We start from the raw sequence: 22,316 nt of genomic DNA on the forward strand, positions 1-22,316 counted from the left end.
AAATGCAATTTAGAGAGGACGCAAATGAGGGGTGGGTCTGGTATTGTACATCGTAAATATACTGAGACAAACTAGGTCAAGAAAATCCTCTATCAAAACATTTTGTCACATGGAAATTTGGTATACAGTACTTTATACAGTACAGACATTCTTACTTTAACCTTGTCAGACCAACATTCCAAAGCATTTTGGGGGAATTGCAAAGGTTTTCGCCAATGACTTCAACTGGAACTGGTGAAAAAAAAACTTGTTTTGGTTAAACAGGTTTAAGAGTAGTCATTTTACTCCTACTTGAATTATGAATGTATAATGCAGGCACTATCTGAATGAATTCTTCGTCCTTCTGCTACAAGAATGAGAATCAAGACTAGCAATATGCAATATGCATTCTATTTGTGGTCAAGTTATTTTTATGTATCTTAATCTAACAATGGATAATGCAATACAATTATGACCAAACAGATTTGACCAACCCTTCAGGAGTGTGCTTAAAACATTTCTGGTGATCTAATTCATCAAATTCTAGCATCTGCATTTTCGACCGAATGGCTGGAAATGATATATGGATATATGGAAATTAATATATATATATATATATTTTTTTTTTTTTACCCGTTTAAACACTGATCGTAATTACCAAGCTTTGAAATGATCCTATTACAAAAAGGGCTTTGACTGTCCCCCTTCTGAACGTGTTCCTCAACAACTCCTCCCAATGATTTCAACTCATCCTTATTTGGGAGGAGAACGCGTGCCATTCATTGAATAAGGGCGTGCTATAGGCGCGGCGACTCAATAATTAGCCAATGAAATGGAAGATTGAGGGGTGACTAGGCGGGACTATAATGAAACTCCAGACGCCCATTGGCTGACTGGTCGTTCTAGGGGCGGGGCCATAGACGGAAGTGTCCGCCGACTGGCTCAGCTGTCATCTAGATGAAAGGAGAAACCATTTACACCGGCCGTCTGGGAAATGCAGAAAAAGGAAAAACGCTGAAATATGGCAACATCAAAACGATAAGGTCATGACGCCGAATTGAAGGTAGTTACGACCGAGTTGCTAGAGAATGACTCTCATTCTCAATGACTCAGAAATGCGGATGTGTTTGGGTTACGTTTTTTCGAGGTGAAAATTTGATGGCTTTACTGTGTGACATTGAACAATCAGGGCACGAAATAGACGAGGTCGTTAAAAGAGCCGAGCTCCATTTCCATCATGTCATCCCCTGGAAATTTCCACCGAGCTCTTCTCTGTAATGTTGTCGCGTACGTTCGTTCGTATCGTTTTACATTGTTATCCGCCGAAAGCGCGTTAATGCTTGCCAGCTGCTTTGCAAATATGCTAGCGTTCCAACGTCCCTTATGCTAGCTTAGCGGCTCCGGGAGGGGAGCTACCCTACAACAACCGATGATAGACGTCATCAGCATTTTCCTGTATTTAAATGGCTTCATGTGAGGAGGTCATTGCTCATACAGCAGGATTTCTCGGTAGGTGTCCACGCTGTTGCCTCGGCGCCGACTCACATTCGGAGCAATGCTCTGAGGTGCTTTAAAATAGCCTTGTGTGTCTGCATGATGAAAAGGACACATGCAAGGTGGTGGAGTCGATGTTAGCTGTACTGCTAGCTGCGCAACGACCTTTGAAGGCGTCAAACTGGGCGTTTAGCTGCTGCCTATGCTGGTTCGGCTGCGTGTTTTCCCTGGTTTCTTACCAGCATTATTATCCTGGCGAGGCACTTTCATTTATGTGCTTGTATTAAAAAAAGACATGATTAAATTGTAAGTTGTGTATGTGTGTGGCTAAATTGTTGTTTTTACTGCCCAGACTTTTTCAAGGTGTACGTTAAAGTTAGATTCGTCAGCATTTAAATTTGTCTGTCTGTTTTTCAGGATTAAAAAAAAAGACGGTGAAAGCCAAAAGCAACTGAATATATACTGTGTGTCCTAAATGGGGGATTACGGGTTTGGTGTTCTGGTGAAGAACAGCGGTGGTAACAAATCTGCTCTCCCTGTAAGGATCCCTCCTCACCTCCAACCCCAACCCCAGCACCCTCACCACCCTTCTAACCCCCCGAGCCCCCCCTCCTTTGTAAACAACACTTGCTCCACCAATGGGGGCAGTGCTTGGCTGTTCCCCACAGTAGCCCAACACAGTAACATGCAAGATGAGATTCTGAACTCAGACAAGTCCAAGGCTTTAGACCTCCAGGAAATGCAGGAAAAGTCTCAGGTCCAGGCCCTGCCTCAGTCCCTTTCTTCAGCCCAGCAGGAGGCTGGCGCTTCCTTAGAACTGGAGGGAGCTCTGCCTGAAGACAACTTGGTGGAGAAAAGTTCTTTGGAGAGCAGTGGTGGGAAGGAGAAGCTAAGGATAGAGTCTCCAGTGCTGAGTGGGTTTGACTATCAGGACACACTAGGAATGGGTACAGGGTGCACACAGTCACCCCCATCCTCACTGACGAGCTTCAACAACTGGTCCCCTGCTGTTCCGTCTACCCAGTCTCCTGTGGTAGGTGATGACGTTGGAGGTTTCTTCGGTCCTGCTGGCTCCAATGGCAATGCCCCTCCCCTGCTGTTCCAGAGCTTCTCCCACCATGCCGGGCCTGGATTTGGTGCAGGTGGCAATTTCTCCCCGCAGATTGGGCCGGTGTCCCAGCACCATCCACCCACACCTCACCCCCAGCCCTATCACCCTCATGGCCAGGGCGTTCCGCCACAACACCGGCGTTCCCCGGCAAGCCCTCAACCCCCTCAGCCCTCCTTCCCTCCCCACGCTCATCGGACTGGAGGCTTCCCCCAGCTGCCCCACCTAACTCCTGCCCAGAGCAAACACCCTTCACCCTGGGGAAGCTACCAGAGCCCCTCCACACCCACATCAACCACCTGGAGCCCTGCCGGCTATGGAGGCTGGGGGGGCACACATGGGGTTCGAGAATACCGACGTGGGGTAGGTGGAGGAATGACTGGCCTTAACTCAATTTCTCCACTGAAGAAGTCCTTCCCCAATAGTCAGGTAGATGCACGTCATGACTCATCAAAACACTTATTCTCATGTAATGTAGATCCTCCAAATTTCCATTAAACATCAAAACTTTTATTAATTGGTCAGATATTTATACATGACATTTGCACATTCTCAACTCTCATTCAACAAAGAAGATGTGTAGTGTAACTCAAATCAACTACTACTCACCCTTTTAGACAACTGACAATTTTCACATTGGAGTGCAAACAGGAGGATGGCAGAGCAGTAAGCTACTGTCATGTAGTGGTATTTTATATGAATTGTTGAAATTAATTTTGCTTCAGTCATTGAGTCAGCGCTAATTTTGTGGTAATTTTGTCGGTGTTTTATACCATTTTTAAACTAACATTAGCATTTCAGAAGGTTAGTATTACTGTTGTATGTAGCATTTCTGAGAGCAGTAGTTGTCTGCTCACATATCCATTTTTGTGTGTGTGTCCGTGTGTGTGTGTGTCCGTGTGTGTGTCCGTCCGTCCGTCCAATGGAGAGAGAGAGAGAGAAGACTCAAATCATAGCCTGTAGTGATGAAGATGATGCCAGACAAATTTTTAGGTTTTGTAATGTGGCAGAGGACTAAGGTTGACCTGTGGGTGTTATTTCAGATGAAAAAAACATTTTCAAATGTAAATTTACCCGGTATGCAAAGTTTATTGGTCTAATAAGGAGCAAAATAGGATATTTGTTGATGAGCTTCTGTGGTTATTTTCATGTTAGTCATTAGGTACTTTGCTCTCGGCTAAATACTGTTTATGTAAGCATGGCCTTGAATAAAATGAAGTTACCTCTGTATTTTTATATTAGCTGCTGCTGTAAGCACAAAATAATTTTGGCCTGTAGATAAAACTCTTGCTGGTCCCCAGGTTGCTTCTCAGAAGTTTCCCCGAAATAGCTCTGGCTTCCCTCACAAGGGCTGGGTGGATGATGCAGTCAGCCGCAGTGATAGTGTTTACCCTTTCCAGGTGAGGCTTCAACAATTATCCCATTCATTTCATTTCATAAGCCTTTTGTTCTCTGACTGTTAAATCCTCTTCAATCATTTTTGTGCTTTGTTTCTAAATAGATTAAATATGTTTGAAGGTAATTGCTGAAGATGTGAAAAGCTTGAGAATTGTTGCTAGGAGTTTGTGCCCAGTGTATCCTGCAGATCAGGTCTAGCAACTAGCATCATGACTAAATGTCAGGTTGCCGGTACCTCAGATGGTGATAGGGAGGCTGTGAGAAGTCTTATTGTTGTCTTCCTCTTTTAGCAGGAGAGAACCCGCTCTTTTGATGGTTTTAACATGCATTCTCTGGAGAACTCCCTGATCGACATTATGAGGGCTGAGCAGGATTCCTTGAAAGGTTAGTTATTACAATGTGAATAGTCAGGATGAGCTTTGTTGGCACAGGCTGTAAATAAAGCCAGCCTTATTTGACAGCCAGAAGTCATTGGGCGTCTTCACATAGCATACACTTTACAGTACAGGCACATCAGACAAAAATATGAAAGCGGTTATCGTGTTTTGTGTTGTCCATTTTTAAATTTGAGTGAACCCCACCCAGTTTATGGAATTTTCAAATGCACATAATCTATTTTTTTTTCTTAGAACCTATCATCCCTTATTGTTTTTGCGCATATTATAAGTGTAACTACATAGTGAGTATTGCTTTACTAGAATTTTGGTGCGAAGGTACTGTTACTTCCATTTTATGGCATCTATATAGCTTGTGCACGTGACGTCACCATTTTCACGGCGCCATATTGCTGGTCAAAAAGAGCTGCTCGACAGTGTGGGGAGACTTTGAACCGGAGCAGAATATTAACAATGCCCGAGACTTTTTGTATCTGTTGGTTGTTACAACAGACAAGACAGATATTCAAAGAGGCCATTCTATAGAATATCAGCTGAAAAGATCAATGGATAAATAGACACGACTGTGTAGCGATCACCTCATTTCAGGGAGGAATTATTCTTCTCAATCTCAAATTCCCAAGTAGTATTTATAATGCCAAGTTGGCGCATTTAAGAACAATGCATTTAAAAAAAAAAAAGCAAAAAAAAAACTACAGTCGTTTCCAACGTACACGGAAACGTGTTGCGGCCACACAAACTTTGGTCAACCTCTCCCCGGCAGACTTTTTATTTTTTTATTTATTTTTTTTTATATGCATTGTTCTCAAATGAGTGCAATGCGTATTTGAAAACCGAAAATAAACCGTCCGTCACAGAGAGGTTTACCGAAGTTTAACGTGTAGCCACAACACACTTCCGTGTATGGGGGCTGAAGCCTATCTCAAGTGTTTTTTTCTTTTTTTTAAATACGCATTGGACTCATTTGAGAACAATGCATATTTGGAAAAAAAAAAGTCTTGTCACGGAGAGGTTTCCCGAAGTTTACGAAGTTTAACGTGTGGCTGCAACACGCTTCTATGTACGGACGAGTCGGCTCGCTGTCTCCCCCCCCCCCCCCCCCCCCAATCATAGCTCAAGGAGAAATCCAGTGCTTTGCATGAATAGTATATCCAATAGGTCATGTAATATGTACTTCGGCATCCGTTGCTAACAAAGCGGGCGGCGGAGGCCTTTATGTTGAATCTCGGCTCGCGGCCCAACTTCGGTGGCGGGGGAGGTCTTTAGCAAAGCTTCAGCATCCAGGGCTCACGGCCTCCGCCGCCTGGAACCTCGGCTTGTGGCCGCCGGTGGAGCTCGTGGTCTGCCTTCGGTGGCGGTGGAGGCGGAGGCCTTTAGCCTAGCTTCGGCGTCCGGGGCTAATGGCCTCCACCGTCTGGAACCTCGGCTCGTGGCCACCGCTGGAGCTCGCTCGTCAGGCTCTGTGTCATTCACGTCCGAAGAACCGTCCGCGTCTGCCAGCTCGGAGATCCCGGGGGCTTTGTTTACGCACTTATGTCGCGCGTAGGCCTCTGAGTAGTCAGACTCAGCGTTATTCCGCCTGAAGAACAATCCGAATATTCAACATTAATTACAGCCACAGGTTCAAATCTATATAGAAGTATTCCTCCGTCTTCCCGATCAACCGATACTCCTATTTGTTCATTAGATGAAGATAAATCCAAGAAATCAGTGCTGGGTGTAATGGTGTCCCGTGTGATCCAGCATTTGGAATGGCACGGTACATGTCACATACGCCCACGTAGATTATGTGACTCGCAAAAATGGCAGCGCCCCTGAAAATTTGTAATTGTCATAAAAATCTTCTCAAAACACTGTTAAATGAGAGAGGATTTAACATCACATTGTCAAAATAGGGTACATATTACATGACCTATTGGATACACTGTTCATGGAACGCACTGGATTTCCCCTTTAATGAATGTGAGTTTGTGTAAAACCATGGGTCATTTATCTAAATATTGGTATTTGTATTGAAAAAAGTCTGAGTGGCTCCATCGCTATGTGGGATTTATTCTTGATTGAGAACAAATCCAGCAACGAAGTATTTATATGCATCCAAACTTTTGTACGCTTTCAAACTCTTCCATGTAACTCTCGAAGATTTACTCACCAGATGCATGTGTATGTCCAGTTGTCCAAGATGAGCGGAATCGGGGTAATCGGTCCAAAACGGTCCAATTGCTTATCGGCGAAAACATCAACTTCGGCATTAAATATGGGTCTTCTATGCCAAGTGTCTCATTTTTCCACGTACCTTCATTTATTATCACCTTCTAAATGTTTAATGGTATTGGACAAAACTCTGGGCGTCGTGCTATAAGATGTATTTTCAAGTCGTCTCCAACCGATTTAGCATTGAACAATGCTTTGCTTGACCGGCAGTATGGCGAGTCATGTGACTTCGATGACATAGGTGCACGAGCTCTATAGGCAATTCAAACTTTTGGGGGGGATCAGAGTGTGTTAGTGATTCAGATTTTTTTTTTTTTTTTTTCTATTCATGGCAAACTTCAGTTTAGTTTCAAAAAGACACTTGATTCACATATTACAGTGCATAAACTAGTTTAAAATAATTCGGGACTATTACCTACAGTCAAGGAAGCCTAGATATTCAAACTAGGCTAAATAAATAATGTGATTTGTGGTTGAATACGGCCACATAAAAATGGTGGCACATAGCACTGTGGAGTAAGCACGGAGGTGACTGGAATGCTAGGTGCAAAACGCACTGTTCCAGCACAAGTAATCAGGTTTAATACTGTGCAGGGAATTTCGTTGCATCTGAGAGGAAATGGGTACTACTCCAAAGTTGAATAAATCTGAGGATTAACTTCTTTGATAGTTGCTGTTGTTATGGTAGGTAACTGAGTTAGTGTCAGGCCTTGTGTTTGCAACAAGGGCCTTCAGAAACAATATTTAATAAGATGACAAAAACTTTAAGATTTACCAGAGGCAGTGATTATTAAACGCATTAATATTCAATCACTACAGACAGATTCTGGTTGTAGAACTTGGCTCGCTCTTTTCAAATAAAGGGTGGAAAAATGGTGACGTATTTAGCGCATGCTTCACAGTTAAGATAAGATTTTGATAATTGTCCGCTGTGCCGTGGTGTTGTGTGTTAATCCCGAACAATTTGATTTAGATTTCATTGAGTTTTTTTTGGGGCGATCACCGATCAGCAATTTAAAGAAAACAAAAAGCAACCAATCATCGATCGGATCAGAAGATGGACCAATGTGTCTGTTCACATGACTTGCTCATTTAGTGTACATACTTGTGTTCTGTAAACAGAATATCTTCAAAAGTATTGGCTAGAATTTTAGACAAAAAAGATCAATAACACCCAGAGTGCATTCAAGGATCAGGTCAGGTCAAATCAATATTGCAACATGATAGAAATAATTGGGTTTTAATTTGACTAATTAAATTATTTTACTGCAATTAAAGTACTTGAACACATACTATTAATGACATGCTTGCTTCAACTTTCTCACTGTGCCGGCTATATGGACAGGTGTTGTCCAGAGTTTGTCTCCTTTGAGCTTTCAGAATACTCCCACACTGAGACGCCTCAAAATATTCCCACACCGTGGATGTGTTTTTTCACTGACAAGATTGATAAAATCTTTATTGGCCGTCCAGATAGTTGCAGTAACAGTGACTAAAGATAAACTAGCTTTTGGATTCATATTGGACGGCGACACAGAGTAAAGGTCTTTTGCAGAGCAGATTGATAGATTTTCGAATTATTACATGAATGCCAAACAGGAAAAAATGTTAATTATTGGCCAATACCAATCAAGCTGTTTGCAGCTTTATTTGTTTTTAAGGCATGAAGAAGTTGACTTATTGGCATGTTTTGGATCATTCTCCTAGTGTTGTAGACCCAACCTGTTCTTCAGCTTGAGGTCACACCAAGTCGTTATGGTCCTGAAGTAGTTAACAAACCCCGGAGACTGTCACGCTATTAGCACCATGTTTGACAGTTGGTATGTTATTTTTTTTCTGAAATGCCATATAAATTATATTTATACCAGATGTAATTAACACAGACACACACCTTCCAAAAAGTTCCAAGTTTGGTCTTGCCTCTGGAATCAAGTATTTCATTGTTTTTTGTAAAAATAAAAAAAGCCCTTTTTTTGGGCCAGCAGTGGTTTTCAACTTGGAACCATGGATGCCGTTTTTGCCTGGTCTCTTCGTTGAGTCATGCACACTAACCTCCACTGAGACAAAGGAGGCCCGCAATTCTTTAGATGTTCTAATGGGTTTCTTTTTGACCTCCTGGATGAGAGCTCTCTGTGCCTTTGGGGAAATTTGACCACTCCTGGGAAAGTACACTACTTTCTGTTCCATGTTTTCTCTATTTGTGGAATAATGCTCTCACCTTGGTTCACTGAACTCTCACTTATTAGCTCACGGCGAATCTGTAACCTTACGAGGTTCACTTACTTTTTCAGCTGTCTTGTGAATGTTTATTTTCAATAAAAATATCAACCTAATTGTTTGATTAGTTTAAGCACTGTTTTTGTTTATTCTTGTGACTCGGATGAAGCTAAGATCAAATTTTATGACCAACTTATGCAAAAATGCAAGGAATGCCAAACCGTTCACCCCCGTACACACACTGCTCCAGAAACGGCTAAGTAGCAATGCATAAAGTAATCGTGCGAATTCTAGCTAGTTTCTTTTCCTCCACTTAGTGATGTGTTTAAATATGACAGGTTTTATCATCTGATCGGAGTTCAGTGATGAGGTGACGGCAGCAGGCTGACTTGTAGAGCTGCCACTGGGGTTGTTGGGATGGGGGCCGGTGGTCATCTTGCTACTACCCTAGCCATTGGGGAGGGCAACCACAAAGGCTTGCCCAATCGAGTTAGCAGCTCTGCAAAGTGACAATGACATCCCCTGATCTAAACCTCCCAATTGGGCAAGGAAAATCTCAAAAGCCCATTTTGGGGAGAAAAGGAGATGGGACCACAGATGAAGCGAACCAGAGTGCAATGGATGTCAAGTTGGCAACATTTATCACATAGTTTGGTGTTGTACAATGATAATTAAAATTGCACAAGAGTCCAATTAAAGCGATGAAGCCTTCAGGAAAGTGGTCCTGCCTCAGGAGCTGTCCTGGTTGCTTGGTTGCTCCTCCACAGCAACGTCATTCTTCATTGCAACTCCACTGGGGAGGTGCCCCACCTCAGTTGGTTTGTGCGGAATCCTTGCAACAGCCACAGGTCCTTGCAGTTTAATCTGCTATGGTTCACCATAGCCAATGCAAACCTTAAATTTTAGGCCCAATGGGTCAATATTTTATACTGACAAGACACCGACAATTTCAAGGAGCTTTTAATGCCATGATTATTGGGATTTTGTCAATTCTCTTTCTTCCCTATTTTGTGGTTGTGTTGAACACTTATTTGTGCACTTTTTATGCATGGATATCCATATAAGAAAAATGTAAAATGAAGCACTATTTGATTTGTCTTCTAAATTTCTTGTAATCACAAATTGTACACTATCATGCTGGAAACAGTCCCTTGACATTATTAAGTAATTTCTGTTAGGAGAGCAAATATATAATAATATAATTTATATTGCGCATTTCAGGATTAAAAGCATTTGAATACAAAGAAATAAAACATTTAAAACTGGGGAAAAAAATCAAATTAGATTAAAATAAAACTACAATTTAAAAAGTGTATTGTGCAATAAATATAAAGTGGAAAAGGAAGCATTTCCAACCTGGATTTAAAAAATATAGTTAGTAACCAGGTCTAAAGCCTTTCCTGTTTTGTCACTTACTGTAGGACGCTTCAGCTTCTCTCACCAGGGCGGAGACGGACCTCTGCCTATGAATGGTAAGTAAATTACGGAACATGCATAAAAAGCACCATGGGCTAAGTGAAATGCATTCAGGAAAATAGTTAGTGATTTTGCTTGTTCTTCCACTTTGGAATCATGGAGGGGTCTGAAATATTCATCTTGGGTTCAGGTCCACTGTGAGAGACAATCTTAAAAAAAATGGAATCTTAATATATGATTTTTAAAAATGTTATACCTGCAAATAAATATTTGAACACCTGCCAATAGCAAAAATTCTATCGCTCAAAGACATGTTAGACCCCCTCTACAAAGTCAAACTACACTCCACTTATTATTCTGAATTGAAGCATCTGCTTGAGATTGTTAGCTACATAAAGAGACCTGTTCACCCCACACAATCAGTAAAACTCCAACTTCTGTCATGGCTAAGACCAAAGAGTTGTCCAAAGGCACCAGAGACAAAATTGTAGACCTCCACAAGGGTAGAGGTGGCTATAGGGCTATTGCCAAACTTCTTGGTGAGACAAGCTCATCTGTTGGAGCAATTATTAGAAAATGGAAGAAGGGAGGAGCTCGTCATTGACTTAAAGATAGCTGAGCATCATTGTTTCCAAGGTGACTGGGAGTAATAAACTAAGACGTCATTGTTTAAAAATCATGCATGGCACGGAGGTTTTCCCAGCTTAAATCGGCACATGTCCAGGCCTATCTTAAATTTGCCTGTGACCATGGATGATCCAGAAAAGACATGGGAGAAAATGATGTGGTCAGATGAGACCTAAACAGAACTTTTTGCTCTTTATTCTACTCACCATGCTTGGAGGAAGAAGAAATGAGGAATACCATCCCTACTCTGAAGCACTGGGGTGGAAGCATCATACTTTGCGTGTTTTTCTGGACATGGGACGGAACAACTGCACTGTATTAAGGAGAGTATAACCGGGGCCATGTATTGCGAGATGTTGGGGAACAACCTCCTTCCCTCGTAGCATAAAAGATGTTGTGGCTGGGTCTTCCGACATGACAATGAGCCAAAGCACACAGCCAGGATGACCAAGGAGTGGGTCTGTAAGAAGGTTCTGCAGTGGCCTAGTCAGTGTCCAGAGCTAAACTGAATTTAAAAAAAAAAAATAAATAATTTTGGGGGGGAGGGAGCTCATTCTCTGTTCAAACACAGCTCAGTCAATCTGTCTGATCTAGAGATCTGTGTGGAGGAATGAGTGAAAATCCCTGCTGGAGTGTTTGCAAACCTGGTGGGAAAAACTACAGGAAACATTTCACCTCTGTAATTCAAAGGCTACTCCACCAAATATTAAAAATGATTTTCACTGGTGGTCAAATACTCTTTTCCAGCACTAACATACTAAGAAATTATTTTTAAAAAATCACAAATTATTTCCATGATGGCACGGTGGTACAGCTGGCAAGTGTTGGCCTCACGGTTCAGAGGACCCGGGTTCAATCCCGGCCCGACTGTGTGGGTTTTCTCCAGGCACTCCCATTTCCTCCCACATCCCCAAAACATGGAACATAAATTGTACACGCTAAATTGCCCCCAGGTGTGATTGTGAGTACAACTGTTGTTTGTCTTCATGTGTTCTCTGATTGGCTGGCAACCACCAGTTCAGGGTGTACCTTGCCGCCTGCCCAATGACAGCTGGGATTGGCTCCAGCACTACTGCGACGCTCGTGAGGATAAGCGGCTAAGAAGATGGATGGATCGATTTCCAGATGTTTTTTTTTTAGATTCTCATGCCATGCACATAAGATGAAAATTTGAGACCCCTCCATGATTAAAGTACAAGAACTTGCAGAAGCACAGGGTGTTCAAATACTTACTTTCGTCACTGTATATCTGACACTTTGAAACAGTTTGTTGACTTTGGTACATTTGTGTTTAAAGATATTTTTTTTATTTGAGGTAGTTTGTATTTAACTCCAGATCAATGTAAATGTTTTTGTGTTGTTTTACATGCAGCGAGAAGCTATGGCAGAAGACGAGGTAAAGCTTTTAATATAAGATGGAACATCGGTTTACGAAGGACTGGGATTATAAATAATTCTGCATAAAAATTTTCAAGAAAGATTACCTCTGCATACACACTAATTTTGATTTGGTTTGGTTTTACGCTGCGTAGGCATCATTTACTCTGGGCTTCAGTTTTGCCTAAATTGGCCGGAGCATCGCACAATGATATGCAAACATTGGTCTGGCCAATTAGAGCTCGGAAAAACCTCAGGGAACGTAAACATTATCTGACAAGGTTAAGACACTGCACAGCGATTTGCAAGCAAACCCACTGTTAATTACATTCATCCGTTCATTTTATTCTGGTTATCTGAGACTGGGTTGTGGGGCAGTAGCTTTAGCAGGGATATCCAGATTTCCCTCTCCTCGGCCACTTCATCCAGCTCTTCCAGGGGGATTCCAAGGTGTTCTCAAGTCATCTGGAAGACAGTCTCTCATCACTGTCCTGTGTCATCAATGGGGTCTCTTCCTGGTGTGAGGTAGGTGCCTGTGAGGCATCCTAATAAGATGCCCGAGCCATCTCCTCTGGCTCCTCTAAACGTAGAGGAGCAGTGGCTCAACACTGAGCCCCTCACAGATGACAGAGCTTCTCAGCCTATCTCGAAGGGAGGGCCTGGTCACCCTGCGGAGAAAACTTAATTTTGTCCGCTTGTATCAGTGATCTTGTTTTTTCATGCACGACCCATAGCTCGTGACCACTGGTAAGGATAGAAACAGATCGACCTGAATTTAGATCTTTGCCTTTTGTGATAGCTGCTCCCTCACCACAATAGGCTGATTTTAAAAACTCTGCATTACTCTAGGTGCTGCACCGATCTACCTGTTGATCTCCTGGTCCATTCTTGAACAAGACTATTGCCGGAGGTGGGAGTTCAAACTCCTGCTGACGGCGATTCTGCCAAACATTCCCCGCAGACCCTCACAATACATTGGAATCTGCCAGGTCAGACAGACGTCTTCCCATATCATCAAAGCTTACTCACCACTAGGTGGTGATCAGTTGACAGCTATGCCCCTCTCTTCAACCGGGTGGTTAAGACATGAGGCTCCAAGTCTGATGACACAACCAGAAAGTCATCATATGTATGGAGCCCCCCTTATGTTTGAACATGATGTTCATTATGGAGAATCTGTGATGACCACAGAAGTCCAATAACAGAGTACCACTCTGCTACTGATGGGCAGGGTGTCCGTTCCTCCCAATCACTCCTGTCCAGGTCTCACTCTCATCGCCCATGTGAACATTGAAATCTCCCATCACAATGATATGGTCGGCATCAGGAGCGCTTTCTAGCTCCAAAAGGGACTCTTAAAAAAAGTGGGTACTCTGAACTCTCATTTTGTGCATTGGCACAAACAACAGTTACTTGGTTAGTTAGTTAGTTGGACGGAAGTCACAAGGAGGCTACCCTCTCATTGAACCCGAATATATAGGCGCAGAGCCAGGCAACTAGTATACTCAGACCTGCTCAATGCCTGTCATCATGGGTAACTCCATTGGAAGAAAGTCCAACTTGGAGGACTGGTACCAGAGCCTAACCAGTGAGTAGAAGCAAACCTGACTATATCTATTTGGAACTTCTTGACGTCACATATCAGCTTGTGCTCTTTCCCTGTTAAGAGAGGTGACATTCCACGTCCGTAGAGGCAGGTTCTGTAACCGGGGATTGGATCGGCAAGGTCCCTGCAGTCAGCCAGTGCCCACCCGGCCCCTATGGCCCCTCCCACAGGTGGCTCTCCCATGGGAAGGGGGACCAACGTTACCCTATGGGCTGTCCTCGGACGGGCCCCATGTACACTGTACCGGGCACCAGGTGCTCTCCTTCGAGCCCCAACTCCATGGCTTGCTTCAAACGGGGGTGCTGGTGAACTGCGTCCAGGAATGGGAAAACTAGGTCCAATATTTTTACTTGTCATAAGGGGTCTTTGAGCATCCTTTAGGACATTCCTATCCTAGGTCCTGTTTGTCGTGGGTGACCCTCCCATGGGTGTGAACCTCTAGGCAACTTCTTGGATCATTGGGATACACAAATCCCTCCCCTATGATAGGGTAGTGGCTCTAGGAGTTAATCATCATGAATTTTTTCACAATTTCAGAACATTTCTTTATTGCACAGTATTTTTTTAACCACACAACCATCAGAATAAGATCAATATAACATTCTGTGGCTGGAACAGAGTAATTGCATTTCCATTCATTTCAAATGGGAAACATTACCTTAGTTTGCGAATATTTCTGTTTGAGAATGGCGTCACTGATTAAATTACATATGTAACATGATGTTCCACTGTGCTTTGAAAAAAAAAGGCTGATTTCTTTAACCATTTGAAGCAATTTAACTATTGAATGTCCTTTGATGGATGGCATCAGCACCACAGCTCTGTTTGCTTTTAAATCTGCACTTGAATAGTCAAATTCGAGCTTTCTTCGCCATCGTAATTGTATACTTTTTATTTTCTTTCTAGGTCATTCCTCTCTCTTCCCCATGGAAGATGAGCGCTCTTTCGGGGAGGATGAGACCAGTGAACAAGGACTCGGAGGACTCGGCTCAGCGCACTGTTTCCCCCACCTCAATGGAGAGCGCATAGAGCGCTACTCTCGCAAAGTGTTTGTGGGAGGGCTGCCCCCAGACATAGACGAAGGTACACCGACTGCAGTGGTCCTGAATGTCTTAAACTAGTTTACTAGTGCGTAGTCCATAAATAAATGAATGAATAATTATACACTGTTTTATCAAATAGCAGTTGAGGTTTTCAAATGAAAATACATGGATATGTGAAACACATTCAACAACACAAACCACTGTGAAATTATAATTGAGAGTTTCAGTGAAGTGAGGTCATGGCATGATGACACGGGGCAACAATTGTTTTTGGGTTTTTTTAGATTCATATTTGAAATGCTGTGGTATGACCTTAAAGGGTTGTTCATCCTCGAAATCCCGCCATTATTGCTGAATAAAAACAATTCTAGGAAAAGTGGGCCAAAATATCTCCAGAGATGTGAAAGACTTATTGCTAGTTATAGCAATGAAAATTTTCAGTTGGACCAACCAGTTATTAGCTTTAGGTTCATATTAGTATTTCACACCAGGCCAGGTCGCTTAGGATATTTTTCCCCTCACTAAATAAAATCACCATTTAAACACTTGAACACATTTCACATTTTTATTGTTTGGGTTATATCATGCATATTATTTAGTTAATGAGAAAACTGACAGTTGTGCTTATACGTTTGATTACTCATAATAAATTTGTAAGATTACACTTAAAAACTACATGAAACACCAGGTGAAACATAAAACTTTATTTTAATGGGATTCAAATTAAACTGTCAAGTATTTCAGAAAATGTCATTAAACTAAACTTAACCTTAAAGAGAGTGATGACTGATGTTCAGTTAACAGTCATTAAAAAAATATAAAAATGGGGGGTTTCACAAATTCTGTCAGGGTTTGTAAACTTATGAGCACCTGCAGTAAAACGTACCCCTGTCGTATTGGAATGAAAGTGTAGTTTACACCTTTTGGTGGCAGTGCTGTATTAGAATGAACCTGTACGCCGCTCTCATAACCTCTAGGTGGTGGTGGCATATTGGAATGAAAATGTACATCTTTTCCAAAACCCCCGAAGAAAGGCATACATTTATAAAATGTGATGTTTTTCATTTTCCCCCATTTATGTGATGCACACAATTGAATTTGGACAATTTTGGGGGGAAACAACACTTGAACACAAGAAATTACAGAGCATTTTCACAGTACTGTAATAAACTGATTGAGCTTTTGATTTATGTTCCAGATGAAATTACTGCCAGTTTTCGTCGATTTGGTCACTTGTTTGTTGACTGGCCTCACAAGGCAGAGAGCAAGTCCTATTTCCCCCCTAAAGGTGAGGACTGATGCAAATTTGTTTTACTTTGGATGTAACGGTGCAGTGATATTGATTGCTTGTATTACACCTTTCCAAGGATACGCCTTCCTGCTTTTTCAAGATGAAAGCTCTGTTCAGGCTTTGATTGATGCTTGCATTCAAGAGGATGGCAAACTGTACCTGTGTGTCTCCAGCCCAACTATCAAAGACAAACCTGTGAGGGTCTGGAGGGTTTATTAGTTCTGAAATGACAATCTGATGAGCAATCAACCACACTCCATATCACATTCCTTGTCTAGACATGTTGTCATCCTGAATTAATAGTTTCTGTTATGTTCGTAATCTAGGTCCAAATCAGACCTTGGAACCTCAATGATAGTGACTTTGTAATGGATGGCTCCCAGCCTTTGGATCCAAGAAAGACCATTTTTGTTGGAGGTGTTCCTCGTCCCCTACGTGCAGGTAAAATTGGGTCATGGCTCCCAAATGCATTACACTGCCCTCATCACACCAACTAAACTTGTATGTTGTTCTTCCAGTGGAGCTGGCCATGATCATGGACCGTCTCTATGGCGGCGTGTGCTATGCTGGTATTGACACAGACCCTGAATTAAAATACCCAAAAGGGGCAGGGCGAGTGGCTTTCTCCAATCAGCAAAGCTACATTGCAGCCATCAGTGCCCGATTTGTTCAACTGCAACATGGGGAGATTGATAAAAGGGTAAGTCATTCTGATGTTTGAATTGATTTGTTTCAACCTCACCCCAACTCAATTCTCATGTCTTTTTCCCCTGCATGCTACTGGCACTCCATTTGTCTAATGAGTAAAATGAGGTACCTAGAGGTCCTGTTGTAAGTAGCTGTAACGTAGGTGATGTTCACCACTACCTCCTGGTTAATTAAAGGGAAATTCATATGGTTTGGATTAACAATGTATCCAATAGGTCATGTCATAAGTACTGTGCCTTGACAATGTGATGTTAATCCTCTCTCATTTAATGTTTTTTTAGAAGATTTATCGGCAATTATGAATTTTCATGAGCACCGCCATTTTGGCGAGTCACATGACCATGTGTGCGGATAAATCAGAGAAATCTACCTAACCCTTAACCCTAACCAGCAATTATGAATTTTCAAGGGCACCGCCATTTTGGCGAGTCACATGACCTACGTGTGCGGATAAATCTGAGAATTCACTGCTGGCCACAATTGTTTCCCAACGTAAGCGATCCATTGTTGCCGCGCCTATTATGTCACATCCGTGCACGTAAATCATCTGACTCACCAAAATGGTGGCGCCCATGAAAATTCGTAGTTGTTGATTTTAGAAAAATCTTCTCAAAACACCATTAAATGGGAGAGGATTAACATCACATTGCCAAGGCACAGTACCTATGACGTGACCTATTGGATACATTGTTAATCCAAACCACCGGAATTTCCCTTTAAGCAGATTCATCACAACATCTTGGAAAAGAATGGATTCATGTAAAGAAAACAAATCGATCCTAATGTTAGCTTGCACTGTTGCTACTCCACAGTCTCTGCTCTGCTGCAGCGGCCCATTTTCTTGCGGACCTCAGTCTTTAGAGTAGTGGCTCTTCACCTAGCTTTGGTGAAACTGCAGGGGTTGATTGAGTCAGTCGCAGGGGCTCGGCAGAGGAAAATACAGTATGTGCATGCCTGCGTGTGTCCGTCAGTCGTGTCGTCGAGTTTTTAGCTGGGCACGGCATATCATTGACAGATCTGTTCATTGTGTATGTGCCGCTATGACTGAACGTCGTGTCACGTCAAAGGGAGTGTTGTCCACTGCACCTCAATTTGAAATTATTTTTTTAGTTGTAATCTTTTGACAATATGTCAAAGATACGCGAGTTGAAATGTTTAACCCAAGTGCAGCATCGCCGTGTCATCAAACAGCCCATCCATTAGGATAGGGGTTTGCGGAGGGATTTCACATTGCCAATAATAATAAGTAGGCATTAATAGAAGCTAGATACACCAGCACTGTTGCAGCCATTTGTGATGTGCCTATGCAACATCCACCTTGATGAGGGGAACATTTCCATCAAAGGCAATACATTTACAGTCGAATCTTGATTGAATGGACCCCAGTGTAATGAATATTAGAAGTTACAGATCGTCTGGATGATACATACTGGATATTGAAAAGTGTTTCCAGTTGTCACCTAAACCAGCATTGGAAAAAGTCTGTTAGTTCCAGAATTGGTCCCTGTTGTTTACTGGTGCTGTGGGGGAATATTGGCAAGAGACTAGGACAAAGGTATTTCTGGGTCATAAATGGACAATATAACGAGATCCAACCAAAACATGTGCCTCATGTGCTTATTTGGCAGCCAAGTTGAATCTGGTAACATTCCATCAATAACAATACTTTGACATTTGGCGGCCATGCATTGACGTGGTGTCAATGATGGCCAGCATTATATATAATGACACATATGTTGCAACAGACTGTTATAGTGGCAGTGTTGATGCAAAACCATCTACCTGTTAATATGGAACATTTGAAAAAGAAATACACTAACCGATGAATGGTTATTCTAAGTTCGGTTGTTGTGATTTCTATGAATGCGCATATGAAACTTACGAGGTTCAGAAGCACTGCTTTAGCGTGAACAGCCACATGCTCAGAAAATACCATGAGCCTTTGATCTCACTTAAATATTTCTTGATCTGATGTAGGCATTCATTATCATGTGGTTTTTACAGCTTTGCTTTGCTACTATTTTTGAAGTGCAAAACGTGACAACCCACACCACAGGGCCAAGCAGCTGTTTTAAATGTTTTGTTTTGAAAATTTAAGAAGCAGCGAAGCAATGATGCCGCAATGGTGTTACATCATCTGCAGAAATGTACTTATTGGACCGATTGGATTGCACTGATCTCATCACTATAACTGTTCACATCACCAAGGGTGCATTGAATCGTTTTGGGGGTTGAAATACTATCAGTGTAACTAATTCTAGAGGAGTCCTCGGTTTTGTTTCTTAAGCTGCAACATAACCTCAATTTCTAGTCTATCAGTAACTGATGCCAGCACAAATGTAAAATCATTAATTATATTATTGATTGTATACATACCCTTTAGTTATTTCATTTCAAGGTCCATATCGGGCTAAACCCCAAAATGTTGGATTGGCGTAAATACTTGGTTTTCAAATAAAACGTTTGTTCAACAGAAACATTTTACGAATGGTAAATCGGCAAGGGTTAACAGTACTATTAAGAATGTACTGATTTGAGTTCAGTCTTATTCTGTGGTCCCGTGCGTGAATTCAGCAAGCGTGTATGTCGTTCTTTACTTCAACACTTTCTACCATTTGTGCGTCCCAGGTTGAAGTGAAGCCATACGTGCTGGATGATCAGCTGTGTGACGAGTGCCAGGGCACCCGCTGTGGGGGGAAGTTCGCCCCTTTCTTCTGCGCCAACGTGACCTGTCTGCAGTACTACTGTGAATACTGCTGGGCAGCAATCCACTCTCGGGCTGGCCGCGAATTCCACAAGCCCCTGGTGAAGGAAGGTGGCGACCGACCGCGGCATATCTCCTTCCGCTGGAACTAAGGCAAAAGTGAGAAAGGGGCCTCGGATTGAGGATGGTTTGAGAGAAAGGGATAGTTACGGAGGGGATATTGGGTGACTTATGATATGAAAAATAGAAATGCACTTTTATTTTAAGTTAAAAAAAAAGACTTAATTTATGTATATTTTTTTTTTAATTGGGCCCTCTAAACATAGTACCTGCTCAAAAGAGTAAAATCCCTTTTATGTTTTGACTTAGTGTGCATGAACATATGAATGCATTCTATTTGGATTTCAATGTTTTCTTACTTGACTGTAATTTTGTTTGGTGTTAGCTGGCGAAGCTGCTTACATTTGTTGTCAAGAGTTAAAAAAAAAAAAAAAAGAAAAAAAAGAATTGAGATTCATCATAATACCTAAATTGGTATACTAACTATGGAAGCTGCATTGACGAGAGTACGTTTTCCTTTTTCTTTTTTTCCTTTTTTTTTTTTTTTTTTTTTATATTTTTGAGAACTACCACCATTTACCAAAGTTTGAGTTGGGTTTGATCAGAGGAGGAATGTTGTTTTAGATGCTAAGTTGATTTGTTTGGAAGCTGGCCAATGTCATCATCAGTCTCCCCAGCGGCTGGCAAAAGCTGTGTTTGGACTCCTTGCAATTGTCTTCTGAGGTCTCGGTGTCATAGTGTCGAGTTTGAAAGGAAAGGGCAAACCAAAGATTGGCCTAAAGCGCATCATCAAGAGCAGCCATCAATATGGGGTTTTTGTGTCCTCTTTTCACGCAGTGGAGGCAGTCCGGAGTTTCAGCTCATTTAGGCCCAGCCCTCGTGGCTCAGGTAGTAGTATTTGCTCGCTTTATATTGTCAGGGATATTAGCACTGGAAGCTAACATGCTAATGTAGTACAAACTATGGGAATGCACAGTCCATTCTCCCTGAGCTGTCCTCATGGTGTACCACTGCACGCTCTACCCGGATTGGAGCTTCTGTCACTCGTGTTTTGGATGGATATGGCTGTAGCTAGAATTTGCTGTCACAGAGATAAAGATATTATTTTATACATGGCCTGCTGATTTTTGTACAGTGTTTTATAGCTGATTATTTTGTCATGGACATATATACATTTATGCACTACTTTTCTAAATATTTTTTTCAATAGTCATTTGAGGCACATTTTTCACAGATGGGAGAACTCCTTTTGCAATACCTCATTTTTTTCACTTGGTGAAAAATAATTTTGTACCTTTGTTACGAAAAGATCTGCAATTATGGTTAACTTAATTTAAGATTTAAAAAATGAATGATAATATAATTTTCAATTAGCTTTTATATATTTAAGTGCTGGTCAATCTGAACATTGTCTGGTGTATCGGTGTGATTATGGAGCTTAAAAATAGGCTGTCATTAGCCAATCGTACATAAATTATCCTCTGCCCTGATTAACATTATTACAGGATCCTAAGGCATGGCGAGACCTTTCTAAAAGATTTTGATAGTCTTCAAAAAAAAAAAATATATATATATATACATATATATTCTGGTATTTCACTCTTTAGGTGTAGTTGATATGATTTAAGGTTACTTTACCTTAAATGTTTTGACTCTGGTCAACATGTAATCATCCTTCTATCACCTGAGTGGATTTGAATATTTAGATCCTCTTCGTGGGACTGCCTGCAAGTTCTGTTACTTGGCATGCATAATTATGTACTACAGAAAACTACATGGCTAGTGTTAATGCAGGACCTAATGATGTAATGCACTAGATCTCTTCCTCCTTTTCATTGCCTCTTCGAGATCACCTCTCGCTACATGACAGAGTCTGCCTTCCTCACACCGACATGTTTATGCAATCTACACTATGAAAACACTTTTGTAATGTAGAGGACACTTGGTAGGACATAGGTGAGAAGACTTGATAACTTGACCCCTTTTGTGATGTGGCATGCTTTGGGACATAACCTGAATGTGATGTAATGTTGCAAGTTAACTGTGAGCCATTATGTGCAATACGTATTCTTTATTGAAACAAGTCTTCGCAGTCAAAGTCTTTAAGTCCATAAATCATGCAGTCACACTATTGGTCCCTCCTTTTTGTTCCCTAAGATATATATATATATATGAAAAAAAGCTAATTTATTTTTAAACGTTTAGTTTTGTGCTTACGTACTTATTTTGCTACTACCATGCAACTGTGATTGAAAATGTGTGTGTGTGTGTGTGTGTGTGTGTGTGTGTGTGTGTGTGTGTGTGTGTGTGTGTGGTGTGTGTGTGTGTACACATGTATATATAAATATATATATGTGTGTGACACACATGAGGTTGGTAAGGTATTACATTTGCTATATTTTCAATTGAAATGTATAACTATGATTTGGATCAGATTTTTTTTGTTATATTTTTGGGGTGATGTGTTTAACCTATTGATGTTTCTAGGTTTTCTAATTGCTGTTTTGTGCTCTGCATTTTCAGATGAAAAACAATCATGTTTCTTAGTATTACTTGATTGCAGAAGTTCAAATAGTTTTTAATTCTATGCTGGGAAGGTTATTTATTAACTTTTTTTTTTACCTAATTTGGATTTTTATTTAGTAATTCCACATTTATAATTTGGATTTTTATTCAGTA

The 22,316-nt window shown here is 41.5% G+C and overlaps 1 protein-coding gene across 5 annotated transcripts; it reads left to right on the forward strand.

The window, feature by feature from the left end:
• Window positions 1–923: 923 nt before the first annotated feature.
• Window positions 924–22,001, forward strand: LOC133508602 (cytoplasmic polyadenylation element-binding protein 4-like). 5 transcript variants are annotated; one of them, XM_061834830.1, is made up of 12 exons: window positions 924–1,042; window positions 1,891–3,010; window positions 3,883–3,981; window positions 4,270–4,363; window positions 10,227–10,277; window positions 12,221–12,244; window positions 14,738–14,914; window positions 16,073–16,162; window positions 16,242–16,360; window positions 16,492–16,606; window positions 16,684–16,865; window positions 19,502–22,001. In XM_061834830.1, the coding sequence occupies exons 2-12, from the start codon at window positions 1,949–1,951 to the stop codon at window positions 19,727–19,729; spliced, it is 2,241 nt and encodes a 746-aa protein (XP_061690814.1). In that variant the 5' UTR covers window positions 924–1,042; window positions 1,891–1,948; the 3' UTR covers window positions 19,730–22,001. The 5 variants fall into 5 exon arrangements, with proteins under 5 accessions (XP_061690814.1, XP_061690817.1, XP_061690818.1 ...); XM_061834833.1 differs by having other exon boundaries at window positions 4,273–4,363; XM_061834832.1 differs by lacking the exon at window positions 924–1,042 and adding an exon at window positions 1,081–1,126.
• Window positions 22,002–22,316: the final 315 nt, after the last annotated feature.

This window comes from Syngnathoides biaculeatus, chromosome 11, assembly GCF_019802595.1.
Source record: "Syngnathoides biaculeatus isolate LvHL_M chromosome 11, ASM1980259v1, whole genome shotgun sequence".
In the NCBI taxonomy this organism is placed as follows: domain Eukaryota; kingdom Metazoa; phylum Chordata; class Actinopteri; order Syngnathiformes; family Syngnathidae; genus Syngnathoides; species Syngnathoides biaculeatus.

What these genes read in the sequence shown, in the direction of transcription:
- LOC133508602 (XM_061834830.1), top strand. Translation starts at nt 1,949, where the DNA reads ATGGGGGATTACGGGTTTGGTGTTCTGGTGAAGAACAGCGGTGGTAAC. An exon ending in AGTCCTTCCCCAATAGTCAG is followed by an intron (nt 3,011 to 3,882) that starts GTAGATGCACGT and finishes GCTGGTCCCCAG; the next exon opens with GTTGCTTCTCAGAAGTTTCC. An exon ending in GTCCTATTTCCCCCCTAAAG is followed by an intron (nt 16,163 to 16,241) that starts GTGAGGACTGAT and finishes CACCTTTCCAAG; the next exon opens with GATACGCCTTCCTGCTTTTT.